The sequence below is a fragment of the Cebus imitator genome, unplaced genomic scaffold (assembly GCF_001604975.1).
Source record: "Cebus imitator isolate Cc_AM_T3 unplaced genomic scaffold, Cebus_imitator-1.0 Scaffold32, whole genome shotgun sequence".
NCBI lineage: Eukaryota > Metazoa > Chordata > Mammalia > Primates > Cebidae > Cebus > Cebus imitator.
Genome location: NW_016107347.1, coordinates 4,900,552 through 4,915,551, shown reverse-complemented (window position 1 = coordinate 4,915,551; position 15,000 = coordinate 4,900,552). Strand labels below are relative to the sequence as shown.

The 15,000-nt window shown below is 37.7% G+C and overlaps 1 protein-coding gene and 1 pseudogene across 2 annotated transcripts in view; one reads left to right on the top strand and one right to left on the bottom strand.

Annotated features, from left to right (window-relative positions):
• Positions 1 to 15,000, top strand: part of SYCP1 (synaptonemal complex protein 1) — a 117,711-nt gene that overhangs the window by 28,509 nt on the left and 74,202 nt on the right. The window contains exons 13-15 of the mRNA XM_017524211.2: positions 7,418 to 7,512; positions 8,006 to 8,190; positions 9,103 to 9,170. Of these exons, the coding sequence (XP_017379700.1) occupies positions 7,418 to 7,512; positions 8,006 to 8,190; positions 9,103 to 9,170 (348 nt within the window). The remainder of the gene's footprint in view (positions 1 to 7,417; positions 7,513 to 8,005; positions 8,191 to 9,102; positions 9,171 to 15,000) is intronic.
• On the bottom strand, positions 214 to 1,745 carry LOC108301153 (annotated as a pseudogene). Its single transcript, XR_001823752.2, has one exon. The product of XR_001823752.2 is annotated as a keratin, type II cytoskeletal 8-like (transcript).

Genomic DNA, 15,000 nt, shown 5'->3' with positions numbered 1-15,000 from the left:
AAAAAAAAAAAAAAAAGCCAATTGAATTGTTTTGCAGCTGGAGGCATGGGCAAGGGGGGTCCCCAGGCAGTAAACTCCCCGCGGGTGGGCTGAGGGCTAGGGCTGAGCGTCGGATGGGGCTCCCATTCCCTGTGCTCCCCTGTACAGCAACTTCCCTCCCGGGCTCTGGGGCAGCCTCAGGAGGCGCAGGCTGGGAGGGGCTGTTGCAGCTGTTCACGTGGGCAGGACTTCAGAGGACTCAGACACCAGCCTCCCATCGCGGGTCTCAGTCTTCTTCACAACCACGGCCTTGGTGGAGCTGGTGCGGCTGAAGGTGGAGTCCACGCCAGAGCCAATGCTGGAGCCCAGGCTGTAGCTGAGGCTGGGGCTTGTGAGGCCCCCATAGGCAGAGCTCAGACCACCTGCATAGCCGCTGGTGGTCTTCGTGTGGATGCTCATGTTCTGCATCCCAGACTCCAGCCGGCTCTCCTCGCCCTCCAGTAGCTTGCGGTAGGTGGCGATCTCGATGTCCAGGGCCAGTTTGACGTTCATCAGCTCCTGGTAGTCACGCAGCTGCCGTGCCATGTCCTGCTTGGCCTTCTGCAGGGCTTCCTCCAGCTGCTGCTGCTTGGCGTGAGCATCCTTGAGTGCCTGCTCCCCGCGATGCTCAGCATCTATAATGGCGGCCTCCAGGGAAGCCCTCTGGCCTTTGAGGCCCTCAATCTCGGCCTGGAGCCGGCTGACGTTCCAGTTCATCTCGGAGATCTCAGTCTTCGTAGCCGCAGGTCATCCCCGTGCTTCCCAGCCAGCTTCTGCAGCTCCTCATACTTGATCTGGTATAAGCTCTCCGCCTCAGCCCGGCTGCGGTTGGCGATCTCCTCGTACTGCGCCTTGACCTCAGCGATGATGCTATCCATGTCCAAGGAGTGGTTGTTGTCCATGGACAGCACCACAGAGGTGTCGGAGATCTGGGACTGCAGCTCCCGGATCTCCTCTTCATACAGCTGCCTGAGGAGGTGGATCTCGTCAGTCAGTCCTTCCAGGCGAGACTCCAGCTCTACCTTGTTCATGTAAGCTTCATCCACATCCTTCTTGATGAGGACAAATTCATTCTCCACCTCTGTACGCTTATTGATCTCTTCCTCATACTTGTTCTTGAAGTCCTCCACCAGCCCCTGCATGTTGCCAAGCTCTGCCTCCAGCTTCAGCTTCTCCTGGCCCAGAGTCTCCAGCTGCCGCCGCAGGTTGTTGATGTAGCTCTCAAACATGTTGTCCATGTTGCTCTGAGCCGTTTTCTGCTGCTGCAGGAGGCTCCACTTGGTCTCCAGCATCTTGTTCTGCTGCTCCAGGAACCGCACCTTGTCGATGAAGGAAGCAAACTTGTTGTTGAGGGTCTTGATCTGCTCCTTCTCCTGGGTACGCACGGCCTGGATGTTGGGGTCCATGTCCAGCTTAATGGGGTTCAGCAGGCTCTGGTTGATGGTGACGGCGGTGATGCCTCCCGGGCCTATGCCGCTGGCCCCCGCATAGCCTGCACCCAGGCCACCGCGGAAGTCAGTGCTGCTCACTCGGGAGAAGCTCGAGGAGCTTGAGCGGGCACTGGGCCCACTCGTGAAGGAGCAGCTGCTGAAGGCCCTGGGGCCAGAGGTGGACACCCTGTAGGACTTCTGGGTCACCCTGATGGACATGGTGGAGGCAGGAGTGGAGGCAGGCGGGCTGAACCAGGGAGAGATTCCAGAAGGAGCGGAGAAGCTGCTGCTTGAACCTATTCTCTGTTTTTTCAATATGTGTCTCATCTGTTGGTTTATTTCTATTGTTTCTTTTTAAAAACTGTGGTAAAATATGTGTAACATAAAATTTACCATGTTAATCATATTTAAATATGCAGTTCCGTGGCATTAAGTATGTTTCACATTGTTATGCAACCATAACCACCATCCATCTTCTCCAAGAACTCTCCATCCAAGAACTCTTTTCATCTTGCAAAATGGAAACTTTGTACCCATTAAAAAATAACATTCCATTCCCTTCTTCCTGCAACTCCTGGCAACTGCTACTTGATTTTCTTTCTTTTTTCTTTTTCTTTTTTATCTTGCTGTTTGGGTATTTGTTCTTTTCCTTTGGTGTGCCCAGTAATTTTTTAAATTAAATTCTGCACATTGTAATAAGAAAAATCTTGGAGCTTCCTGATGATGTCTTTTCTCTGCTAGAGAGAAATTGAGGGTGTGTTGGGCTGATTATCTAAATCCTTTTAGAGGCTGAGCTAAATGAAAGAAAACTGGCCAAGTATATAAGGCTTTTCAAGTTTTCAGTTTTGTTTCTTCAGCTCTTTGAGACCTCTCAAAAGTAAGCTGATTTTTCTGTACCTTAGCAACAGCCCTCTGCCTGGATTAAGACAGCATTTTAGTCTTTTTCTCATGCCCAGATCAGCAGATGTCAGTTGTACTTTATCAGTTCACTTCTCAGCAGTTTTCTTTTAGGAATCAGCCCTTTTAGTCCTATTATTCCATTCTGTCTCTTCTGGTTGTTTCCAGCTAGAGCTGGCATGCTACTAGCTACTCCATCCTGCCTGGAATAGTCATTTAAATTAATTATGATCAGCTAATTTTTGTTTTTCTTTTTCTTTCCTTTTTTGAGACAGAGTCTCACTCTGTCACCCAGGCTGGAGTGCAATGGCACGATCTTGGCTCACCGCAACCTCCGCCTCCTGGGTTCAGGCAATTCTCCTGCCTCAGCCTCCTGAGTAGCTGGGATTACAGGCACGCGCCACCATGCTCAGCTAATTTTTTGTATTTTTAGTAGAGACGGGGTTTCACCATGTTGACCAGGATGGTCTCGATCTCTTGACCTTGTGATCCACCCGCCTCGGCCTCCCAAAGTGCTGGGATTACAGGCTTGAGCCACCGCGCCCGGCTGTTTTTCTTTTTAATGTTTACTTGTTATTACCTAATTCATTTTGTCACTTGCAAAATAACCATTTGTAACCATTTAGTTGGCTACTAAAGAGTATTAATTATATTTATTTATTTATTTTATTTTTTCTTTTTCTAGAGTATTAATTATCAAAAATTTAAGGAGACAACAATCAGATTTTACATGATTTCATTTTTTCTTATGGCTGAACAGTATTCCGATTTGTATATATATATATTTATCCAGTCATCTATTGATGAACACTGGTTGATTCCATATTGCTGTTATTGTGAAAAGTGCTACAATATGTGTATTTTAATTCTATAGATAGGACATTATTATTACTGTTTTATACAGACAATATTTATTTGGTTTTACCCATGTACTTTTTTCAGTTTCTTTGCTCTTCATTTTTTTTTTTTTGCATCTTAAACTTTTCATTCAGATCATTTTCTTTCTGTTTTAAAGAGGAATATTTAGAATCTGCTTTAGTGAGAATATGTTTGTGATTGGCTGTCATAGATTCCATTTGTCTGAAATTTTTTTTATTCATTCTCATCCATAAAGGATATGTTTTCACGATATGTCTTTCTAGGTTGGCACACCGTATGTTATTTCTAGACATTTTTTTTTTAGCACATGGAAAGTATCCTTCCTCCCTTCCTCCATCCCTCCCTCCCTTCCTTCCTTCCTCCCTCTCTCTTTCTCCCCTCCCCTCCCCTCCGCTTCCCTCCCCTACCCTTCTTTTTTTTTTTTTTTTTTTTTTTGGTTGAGTCTCACCCTGTTGCCCAGGCTGGAGTACAGTGGTGCAATCATGGGCTCAAGTGATCCTCCCAACTCAACCTCATGAGTAGCTGGCATACAGGCACATGCCACCACACCTGGCTAATTTTATTTTATTTTTTATAGAGACAGGGTCTCACTGTGTTGCCCAGGTTGGCCTCAAACTCCTGGGCTCAAATGATCCTCCTTCCTTGGCTTCCCAAAGTCCTAGGATTGCAGACTTGAACCACCATGCATGGCTTTGTTGATTTTATGAAGTTAGTAATATCTTTTCCCTCTTTTATGGATTTTCAGATGTTCTTCATCTTTGAAGCATTTACAGTATGATATGTTAAGGTACAGGCTTAGTTTTGTTTAATAGCTTCTTAAATCTTTAAATTACTATCTACTACTATTGTTTCTTGGAAACTCTCAACAACAATCTCTTCAGATATTGTATTCATTCTCTGTTTCCTCGTCTTCTGAGTAAGAAAAAAATGTTGAAGAAAAAAAACCCATGTTGCATTTTGAGAGGCTGAGGTGGAAGGATCACTTGAGCCCAGGAGTGTGAGGTTACAGTGAGCTATGATTGCTCCACTGCACTCCAGCCTGGGTGACAAACCCCAAAAAACAAAAACAACCACCACAAAAAACCAAACCAGAAACCAAAATAAAAACCTACATTAATTTTCTAACTCTTCTTTGACTCTTAATCTCTTTCCTATTTCAACAGTTTTGCCTTTTTATACCTTATTCTAGATAATTTCTATTTATTTATCTTGTAATTCACTAATTTTCTTCTTTTATTTCTCACACATTATGAAATCCCCTCCATTTTATTTTTAGTTACTAAGATGTTTATTTTAAGATGTTATTCTTACTTCTTTTTCTAACCTGCTCTTCTACTTTATGTAGTTTTCTATTTCTACTTATTTTCTAGGTTGTCTTTTCTTTAAATATACGAACAATAGCTATTTTATAGTCCTTTTCTGATCATCTTTTATCTTAAATGTTTGTGACTCTCATTCTGTCTTGTTTATGATAGTTTTTAGTCAAAGTGCCTTATTTTCTTGTGTGCCTTGTTGTTTTTGACTTTATGCTCCTTTTTTTAACTTGAAAAAATTACTTGTAGGTATAAGTTAAGGCCTGCCTAGTATGCAGATCACTTAACATCCACCTGGGAGGATTTGCTTTTTTTTTTTTTTTTTTTTTTTTTTTTTGAGTTTTTTTTTTTTTTTTTTTTTTTTTTTTTTTTCCCATGTACACAGTAGTTCTATCCATTTGGGACAATCTTAAGTCAGCTTGAAGGCTTGGGGTGTCCCGAACCACTCAGGTGATTTGAACCTGGGCTGCAAATCTGCCTGTGAGTTGTTTTACTTTTGCTTATTCCTTACAGCAAAAGTGTCCCAATTTATTGTACAAAAGTTTACTTCTTAGACTCCCTCTACCTTCTGTTACCTTTGGGTTTTCATAGATCTTAAATTCTTTATCCCATTGTATTTCAAACCAAAAGACCAACTTTGCCAGGGTCTGTAAATGTCCTCTGGCAAAAACAAGTTTTGTGGTTACTTAATTCTATAGGTTTCTATTTTCTCTTCATTTTTGGCCTGGCAAATTCCTATTTTTTCAGGAGTTTAATGCTTTAATATTCTTAATATTTGATCTTGAAATTTTATTTCCTTTTAGAGGAGTGTTTACATGGCAAAGCTCATCATTACCCCCTTGGAGTTTTCAGTTTCAAATTTATGTATCACTTCTAGTATTTTATTGATTACTGATATCTTCCTTTAGTTTATAAAGTATATGATAATACTTATTTTTTAATTTCACAGCCAATAATTCTAAAATCTGAAATCTTTGCAGATCTAAGGTGGCATTTTGTTCATTTTGCTGACTTTGTTCATTGTGCTTTGTTTCCTGTTGTGTTTGTTGAGTGTGAGGTCATGTAACTTTATCTGTGGAAATTCTTTAAGGCCTGGATTAGCAGTATATTTTTATGGAGAAAATTTTCATATTGCTTTTTCTAGAATCCTAGGGAACTTCAAACTAAATTTTGGCTTGGAGCTCTTTTGAACATTTTGGCGTATACATTCAGTTCCCATACATACCTAAGGGCTAGCTTGTGCTTATGATTTTCCACAGGAGACATTTATCACCATCTAGACCATAAGAAATAGTATCATAATGGACACCACAATAGTCAACATTTCCCTCTCTCCAGATTTACTTTTTCTATTTTTTCCCCAGAGTTGGACCATTGACCCTTTTATTCTATGTAGTTTTTTCAGAATGGAATTTTAAAAATATAAACTTGCCACATACTTCTATTACTTAACATCCTTCATTGTTTTGTATTGTCTTCATGAATTATGAATCAGAAGACTCTGAATAAGTCATATAAGTCCTGTTATGATCTTGTCATTGTTATCTTTCCAATCATATCTCTTGTGACTTATCTGTTATACTTTAAGCCTTATACTCCTAAGATACATTTTCTTTAGATGCCAGAATGTGTCATTCTATCTCTTCTGTGTTTTCCTTTGTACATGCCTTTATACTTGCCCATGATCTTTTCTGTCCTAACTCCCATTACCTTGGCTAATTTTTACTGTCTTTCAAATGTTTCAACTCAGCTGCTACTTTCTGGAAGTCTTGTTTAAACTTTATTTTTCTGTCTCCCCATACCTCCAACCCTGATCTTATTTGGCTTAGGTGCTCCCTCTATGTAAACTCCCAGAACTTCTAGTGAGTACCCATCAGCATGATTACTGTTTATTTGCCTGCCTGATCAATATGTTGTAAATATCGTGAATATTAAGGTCCAGTTTCTACCATATATCATCATTAGCATCATCATAATAGCAGGTTTCACTTATTGATTACATATTAGACTCTGCGCTTAAGCATTTTAAGTTAAATTATCTTTTTTATTTCTAACAGCAGGGAACTCTTCATAATATGAATAATGACCATTATTCTAATATTCAAGATGGGAAAAGTAGTCAGACTGGTTAAGTATCATGCCCAAGGACAGGTAGCTTAGTAAGAGGCAATCATATAATTTGAATCCAGAGAATATAATGAAATTCTTTTTTCCCTTATTGTTTTTATGATGTTTGAAAATGAGTGCGCACATATAAAGTATATAGACTTGTATTTGAGACTTAGTATTTAGTAAAAATGGTCTCTTAAGTGGAGTCAAAAGCATTTATTCATCATTTAATAAGTAAAGAGAATATTTTGAAAAATAAAAAAGTCAAGATAATCAATAATGAAAATAAAATCATGAATAATTTTACCATTAGGAGATAAATTACTTTTCATATTTTAGTGTGTATCCTTTTATTTTGCACATAGTGTTTAAATATTAAACCCACTCTTTTCTATATTTTATGAATATCCAAATTAGTAATCCATCAATAAAATCTGTAGTATTATTTTCAGTGACTACATAGTATACCATCCCATTTATGTACCTCCATAATTTGTCTACTTTTGGATATTTAGGTTGTTTCTAATGTTTTGCTATTATAAAAAATGTAAATCCTTAAATATTTATTTTTGAGTTCCTGGGAGATAAAAGTCTTGAAAAGTCAATAAAGCTTGATGATGACCAATATTTGTGTGTCTATATTTGCATATTTCCCCCTCATTTTTGACTATTATCTAATGGAGGAAAAAGACTAATTGTTACAAATAATAATTAATTTTCTTGGCATATATCTTCTACTAAGTACTATCTATTTACAACTTTCTCTTTTAGAATTACAGAGTGAAAACCTAAAAGAATCAATTGAGAAGCAGCATCATTTGACTAAAGAACTAGAAGATATTAAAGTGTCATTGCAAAGAAATGTGGTATGATTTAAAAACTGTTTAGTGTGTAATAAGTTTCATACTATCAGTCAACAAATATTTATTAAATACTAATACAAGGTACAAGGACCTAGAGCTTCAAATAGATAGAGAAGACACAATCCTAGTCTACAAAATGCTATAGTGTAGAGACATTGCATAAAAACATCAAGAGTATAATTAAAATCCAAGACCCTGGACAGGTGCCAACAGGGTGGTTTAGATAATAAATTAATAGTTCTAAGAATTGGAAGAACAGTGTGGCTGGGTTGGCTAGGAAGGCTCCATAGAGGAGTTAGAACTGTAGGTGGGATTTGGAGAATGGTGAATTAAAATAAGAGTAACGGCTGGGCATTTCAGGGTGGGGAGGAGGGATAATAGCTAGGAAAATATGGGGGTTGGAATGGGGCAGTAAATGTGTGGAAGCAGATGAGTTCAGCTTTTTTGGTTGAGGCCTTTGGATCATTGCCTTTGTTTTATACTTTATTTCATTTAGAGTACTCAAAATACTTTAGAGGAAGATTTACAGAAAGCAACGAAAACAATTTGTCAGCTAACTGAAGAAAAAGAAGCTCAAATGGAAGAATCTAATAAAGCTAGAACTGCTCATTCATTTGTGGTTACTAACTTTGAAACTACTATCTGCAGCTTGAAAGAATTACTGAGAACAGAACAGCAAAGGTAAAATATTTATTATTTTTAATAAATAAAATAAATGAATAAAAAATTTTACTTTAAATATTCAGTGCCATTTTCTATGCACTGCCAACTGATGTGTAATTCATATAACAACTGTGGTCAGATGTCTTATGTATAAAGTGGGAAAATATTTTAAAAGTTTCATTGGAGTTAAAAAATAGAGTGAAAAAGACTCTATTTTTCACTACTTTATATTAAGGGAATATTTAAATAAAGCTGTGTTAGGAGGCCTAGGTAATTATTTTTTGTCTCATTAGCATTAGGGTTAATTAAGTTTGGTAGGATAAAGGAGAGCAAGTTTCTCTCTGAAGCCATAGCTTGGGCCTAGCAATATTTTTTCTCCATTGCTTGTGCATGGTGAGAGAAAAGTTAGCTTTTCTAGCTCTCCTAATTTATATATCTTTGATTGACCTATCCAAGTGATTTTTCATTTTTTTATGGTAAGTTACCTAAAATGCATCTATCCCTATTACTTCAGTTTTATACTTTGAGAAAGCAGAAAGCCAGAGAAGTTAAGCAAATTATACATGTTCTCATAGTTATATTGTTCTTAAGGCAGAAATCAGTATAATAGTAGTTACATATGTAATCTCTTTCAAAGTTCTATGATGCATTAATCTGATTATCATCAACAGAAAGCGACAACTTATATCATAAGCTTTAAGGTATATCTATGTATATTACATAGATGTAATATACAATTATGTATTTATAATAGTAATATTTTATTTTAAAATGTTACACTATATGGCACAGAGTAGGTACTTAATGTTTAACAATCCAGTGGGTGAATCTACTCTAAGATATATCAGTTGCTAAGTTGCACCAGTGCTAGTTATGAGATGAATTCTGACTAAAATAATATTTTGTATTGAAAATGATATATTTTACAAGATTGGAAAAAAATGAAGATCAATTGAAAATACTTACCATGGAGCTTCAAAAGAAATCAAGTGAACTAGGTAAGACTTAGATAATAATGTGTATACTTTAATAATATTAGCTGATTATACAATCATAAACAGTTTTGAAATAAAATATAATTTCCCCTCTGTCATTTGCCTGTAGAGATTCTTTGATAATATTTGCATTTTAATATTTGAAGGAAGAAAATAATTCTTAGTGAGAAATGTCTGTTGTTGTTTAATTGAATTTTAAAATTTCATTGGTTTGTCATGTTAGATTATGTACTATTCATAGGAAAATGTGATCCTATTTTATAATAAAGTGTTATTAAAATTCAACAACTTTCATGGCCAAAAGGGAGAGACATTCTCTACAGTAGTTATTTTGTGAATTTATGACCATGTAATTAGATAATTCTAATAACCTCTGCTTCATATTCTTAAAACTTCATGTCTATAACTGTGGCAAATTACAAACAACAAATTATTTTCTAATTTTAGTGAAAAAATATTTCTTTTTTTTTTTTTTTTTTTTTGAGACAGAGTTTCACTCTTGTTACCCAGGCTGGAGTGCAATGGCGCGATCTCGGCTCACCGCAACCTCCGCCTCCTAGGTTCAGGCAATTCTCCTCCCTCAGCCTCCTGAGGAGCTGGAATTACAGGCACGTGCCACCATGCCCAGCTAATTTTTTGTATTTTTAGTAGAGACAGGGTTTCACCACGTTGACCAGGATGGTCTCGATCTCTTGACCTCGTGTTCCACCCGCCTCGGCCTCCCAAAGTGCTGGGATTACAGGCTTGAGCCACCGCGCCCGGCCGAAAAAACATTTCTTATAAATTAAAAATATTCATGAATTGGCAAATATTTTATTCTTAGATTTAAATACTTGTATAATTAGAATAATTGTCAACTAAAATATTGTCTAGTATTTGAAATGTGTGTTTTACATTTCACGAGTAGGTTGTTTGGTTGAATTTTTGAACCATATTTATGCTTTTTTTTGTGATGCTTAATTTTCTACTGTAGATTAGCCCTTTCTCATCTAAAATTGCACTATCAAATGCAAGTAATTTTATCTTCTTGGCATAACTTTAAATTAGAATATAAATAATATAAACCATTCTACTTTTTATTCCCTCTTTGGAGCATAAAGTACTGTTTTAGATCATTATATATACCCATACTTGCTTTTTTTAGAATTGTTTAATTAAGGGCCGGGCGCGGTGGCTCAAGCCTGTAATCCCAGCACTTTGGGAGGCCGAGGCGGGTGGATCATGAGGTCAAGAGATCGAGACCATCCTGGTCAACATGGTGAAACCCCGTCTCTATTAAAAATACAAAAAATTAGCTGGGCATGGTGGTGCGTGCCTGTAATCCCAGCTACGCAGGAGGCTGAGGCAGGAGAATTGCCTGAACCCAGGAGGTGGAGGTTGTGGTGAGCCGAGATCACGCCATTGCACTCCAGCCTGGGTAAATGTGAGTGAAACTCCGTCTCGGAAAAAAAAAAAAAAAAAAGAATTGTTTAATTAAATGTCTTAGGCTAGGGAATAATTTTGTTTCTTAAAATGTCTTTAATGGATATTTATTTGTAACAATTCAGTCTAATATTGAAATAAAGTGGCTGCTATTTGTCGTATTAAATATGCAATTGTATCATGTGATTTTCTCATAGTAGAGAAATATATGATGACTAATTTGAAAAAAGTATTCTAGAATTGTGAAATAGAACCTTGTGTGTTTTTTAGTATTGCCTTAGATATTGTAGGAATGTATAGAAGTAAAATACCATCCTTTTGAGAAATCTCTGATCATTGTTGGAGAAAGCTTGAATACATAAAACCCTAAGATAATGGTGTCCAAAATGAGGGGGTGAGCAAAATTTCCATTAGGAAAAGGGAATAAAATATTAGAATTTCTATTTTTATTTATTTTTATGTTTTAAATATGTTTAAAAATGAATATGATACATATTTATATTTTATAAATTTATATTTATAAACAATGTATAACATTGGTTATACATTTATGTAAATATAAATATGTATTTGTATTTTATACATACTTATATATTTGGGGTGAATACTTATAGATTTCTTATTGTGGAGGTGTGTTAATACTGATACCAAGAGGAAGCCTAAGATAACAATGTGTACTGCATAGTTGGAAAAACTTTATGAAAAAGGTAGATTTAAATTTAAAGATAGACTTTAAGGCTTCGGATAGTCATAGAGGATGAAGGAGTGTAGGAAGCATCATGTGTAGGAGAATAGCATTAACAATGAAATAGGTACTCAACTTCTTTGGCTGAAAATATAGTCTCCAAACCAGAAATCTTGAAGGATATTCTGTACTTTTCTCTTTCCCTTATACTTCACTGCCAATTTGTTATTTGGTGCTCCTTAACACCTAACTCATAAAAATATAACTAGCTTAAAAGTTTCTAACTCTTAACTATCATTTGAATCTTTTCCTTTTCTTGATTTCCACAGTCTTAGAATAGTTCAATTCTCATTTTCTCTTTCTTGGTTTTAGAGTTTCAGGATGCATGTAAAGAACATAATGGTATAAAAATTGTTATTTTTAAGATTAATCATCAAACCGTGCTTCAGATTACCCCCATTTGTCCTAATCTTTAGTCATCCCTTGCTATATTTACTAACCTTCTGTTTGCTTTGCCTTTCTTTAATAATCTTTTTTCCTACCCCAGCAGCTCTCATTCTTCTTTGTTTTCTGGCTACACTTTACATTCTTCCTTGATGGTATTTTCTTAGGCTTACATTTTGGTTAAAGTAGTCTACCATGATTTCCTCAGCAGTCTCAATCCTCAAAACGCTTTTAAGCTATGTATTGCTTAGATATAACCTGCCCTACTCCTTATATCTTTAAGGTCAGACATCTTTGACCAGTGCTATTATAGTTAAAATAGCTTGAGAATCAGTCCTTTTGTTTCCAGGATAGCAATCTCTTTTGCTCATTTTCTACATTGCTGCTAGAGTGTTTCTTTAAAAATACAAATCTGATTTTCTATGTGGCAAATTTTAGAGCCATCTCATTGCCTAAGTGCAAACTATTTAGATATCAGGTATCTTGTCATTGTTCATTTAAAGAGTGAGAGTACTGCATACTAAGTGAGTTGAAGCCAACTGCAACAGGAAATGTTTGGCAAGTGATTTTTTTCCCAGTTTCTTAACTTGTTACAGTTTTCTTTGCTGCTTCATGCTGTTGCCCACCTTCAATTCAGTCTAATATTATTGCTCTAAATGTGTCCTATTCTTGTACTCATTTTTCCGTATCTGTATTCGTCTTTGCTTTCAATTTGATTATATAACAGATTCCCTTCCTAGTATGTTCTATTGCTTCTGCTTTGATTATTACATATATAATAACTATTGAACTAAGGCTTAGATACTTCTACCTTATTTAGTCTTGGATACATAATGAGGAATGTACCAGACATGGTCATTGTTCTCATGAGGTTTGCACTCTACTTGGGGAGACATACAAAACAAATAATCACAAACAAATATTTAATTATAAATAGGGATAAGTGCTATGAAGGAAATAAAATGATGCAATGTGTTGGCTGCAGTGGACCTGCGGGCCAGGCCCCAGCCCTGCAGACAGCACATGTGGGTGAGTGCCCGCTCTGATGGTAGCGGCAGGCCTTGTTGACCCTTCTTCAGCCTTCCAGGAGGAGTGCTTAGATGCTAATGGTGGTGCATGGGGCAGTGTGATCCCTAGGCTCTTGGACAAGTGTACTTAGGCACTTGAGGGAGCAGGGATAGTCATGGCGGGCCTATCTTCAGGATCCCCAGTTGTGTTTATGGGTGCTGGCTCTGGTGGGCAGGGGTGGGTGATCCCTAGGTCCCTGGTGGAGCACTCAGGTGGGTGCTGCAGCAGTTGTGGTAAGCTGGGGGAGCCTGCCTTTAGGGATGCGCAAATGTACTGGGGCCCTGCTGCCAGGGAGGAGGGGATTGCTATTGGTGCCAGCAGCTGTAGGCACATTTCTGAGGAGCATGTGTTTTCAGCCCCAGGTATTAGCTGTCTTTGAGCCTGTACTTAGGGCATGTGCCTCCCCTGCTGGGGGCAATGAGGTTGCTGCTAGTGGCTCTGGCTTCACCTGGTAGCCAGCAGTGGCAGTGGTTGTGGCTGTGAGTAGGATAGCTTGTCCTTGGGGTGTGTGCAAATGTGTGATGGCCCTGCCGCTGGGGTGACATGGGGTTGATGGTGTTTTCTGTTTTTTTTTTTTTTCTGCTACTACTGGTTTTTTCAGCAGCCAGTAGTAGCAGCTGCAGGAGGGGTAGCCTTTCTCTGGGGCACGAGAAGATGTGCTACAGTCCTGCTGTTGGTAGGGGGCAGGGTTGCTGCCAGTGGGGTACACTTCAGTCTTGGTGGCAGTATTCAGCAGTGGGTATTGGTAGGGGATGTTAGTGGGGCTCCAGGGATATGAAGATGCAGGGGCTGTTGGGCCCCAGAGCAGGATGTAGTCTCCTGGTGGCTGGGCTCACAAAATGGCACTGCTTAGGACTTAAAGGGTGGGTGGGACCCAGAACTCCCTCTCTGGAGCAATGCCTTTGTGAGATCTACAGGCAGCTACCTATGTTAATCTCAGGTCCTAAAGGAGTCTACAATGGCTAGGATTGCAGAAGGAATGTGGATGGCTGAGGCTTTATCTTTTACCCTTTCCCTTCCTTAGGGAGCCTTTACAGGCTCTCAGCCTATCCTGAGCAGGCTGCCTAGCTTCCTTCTCCTTCCTTGCCTTAGGTGTTTCTTGACACATCTTTGTTGAATTCCAGTTCTTTCTTAGAGGATCTATTTGAAGTGTAATTATCTACTCACTAATTTAGTTCTTCTTTGTGGAGAAGGTAAGTGGGCAAATGCCTCTAGTCAGCCATCTCAAGCCTCTCTTGTTTTTAAACTTTTGTCTTACATTTTCTACCTCTTTGTTCTTTCTCCTGAATTGGGAGAGCTCTCTGTCTCTCTAAATATATATATATATATGTATTTGTTTCTCCCTTGCTAATTCAATCTTTAAATATGTCTGTTTTACTATTTAAAAAATCTCAGTTGTCAAATTTTAAATTTCTGAGAGCTCTAGGTAATCTATTTCAGGGATTTGGTTTCCTGTCGGAACATTATGCTTAGTAAAATACCTGTTTCTGTTTGCTCTATTAACTCTTTTTCTTTGGGTTTTAGTTTTTTTCATAGTTTAATTTTGAGCTTTCTTTTTCATTGTTTTGCTTTTCTTCACAAATTGTTAGTACCTGATTGTTGACTCATCTAAGTATAAGTATCCGTCTTTTCCCACATGTGAATTATAATCTAATTCTTCTGATTATTGAAGTGAGTGGGAGTTGCTGTGGGTAAAGGTGGGCATAGTGGCTTGCCTTTTGCTATAGAGGATGTTTATCTCGCTTAGGAATAATAATCTATTTGATACACTACCTCATATGCCACCCAAATTCCTAGGGTTCTTACTTTATCTCGAGGTGGGCTTTGTGGTAGGAGGATGGTCACCTGGTCTTGTTGTTCCACATAGCCTTCATTGAATTAATGTGAGTTTTTTTTTCCCCTAAGGATTCCTTAATTTTCTGATTTGTTAATGATAGTCTCTTATTTTGTTAATGTTCTTCTTATATATTTTTTTCTTGTATTTTTTTTTCTAATTTTATAAGATTGGGGTGAAAATAGAGAGACATGCTCAGTCCACTGTCTTTAATCAATTTTTGAGTCTTTAATAATTAGGTGTTTTTATCTGAAATAACACTTTCTGGTAAATAAGCTATGTATATGACAGGTTTTTATTCTGGATTCTATATTGACATTTTATGTTTTATTAATTTTCCTTAAAGACTGTGGACAATTATTACACGTGTTTTTTTTTTT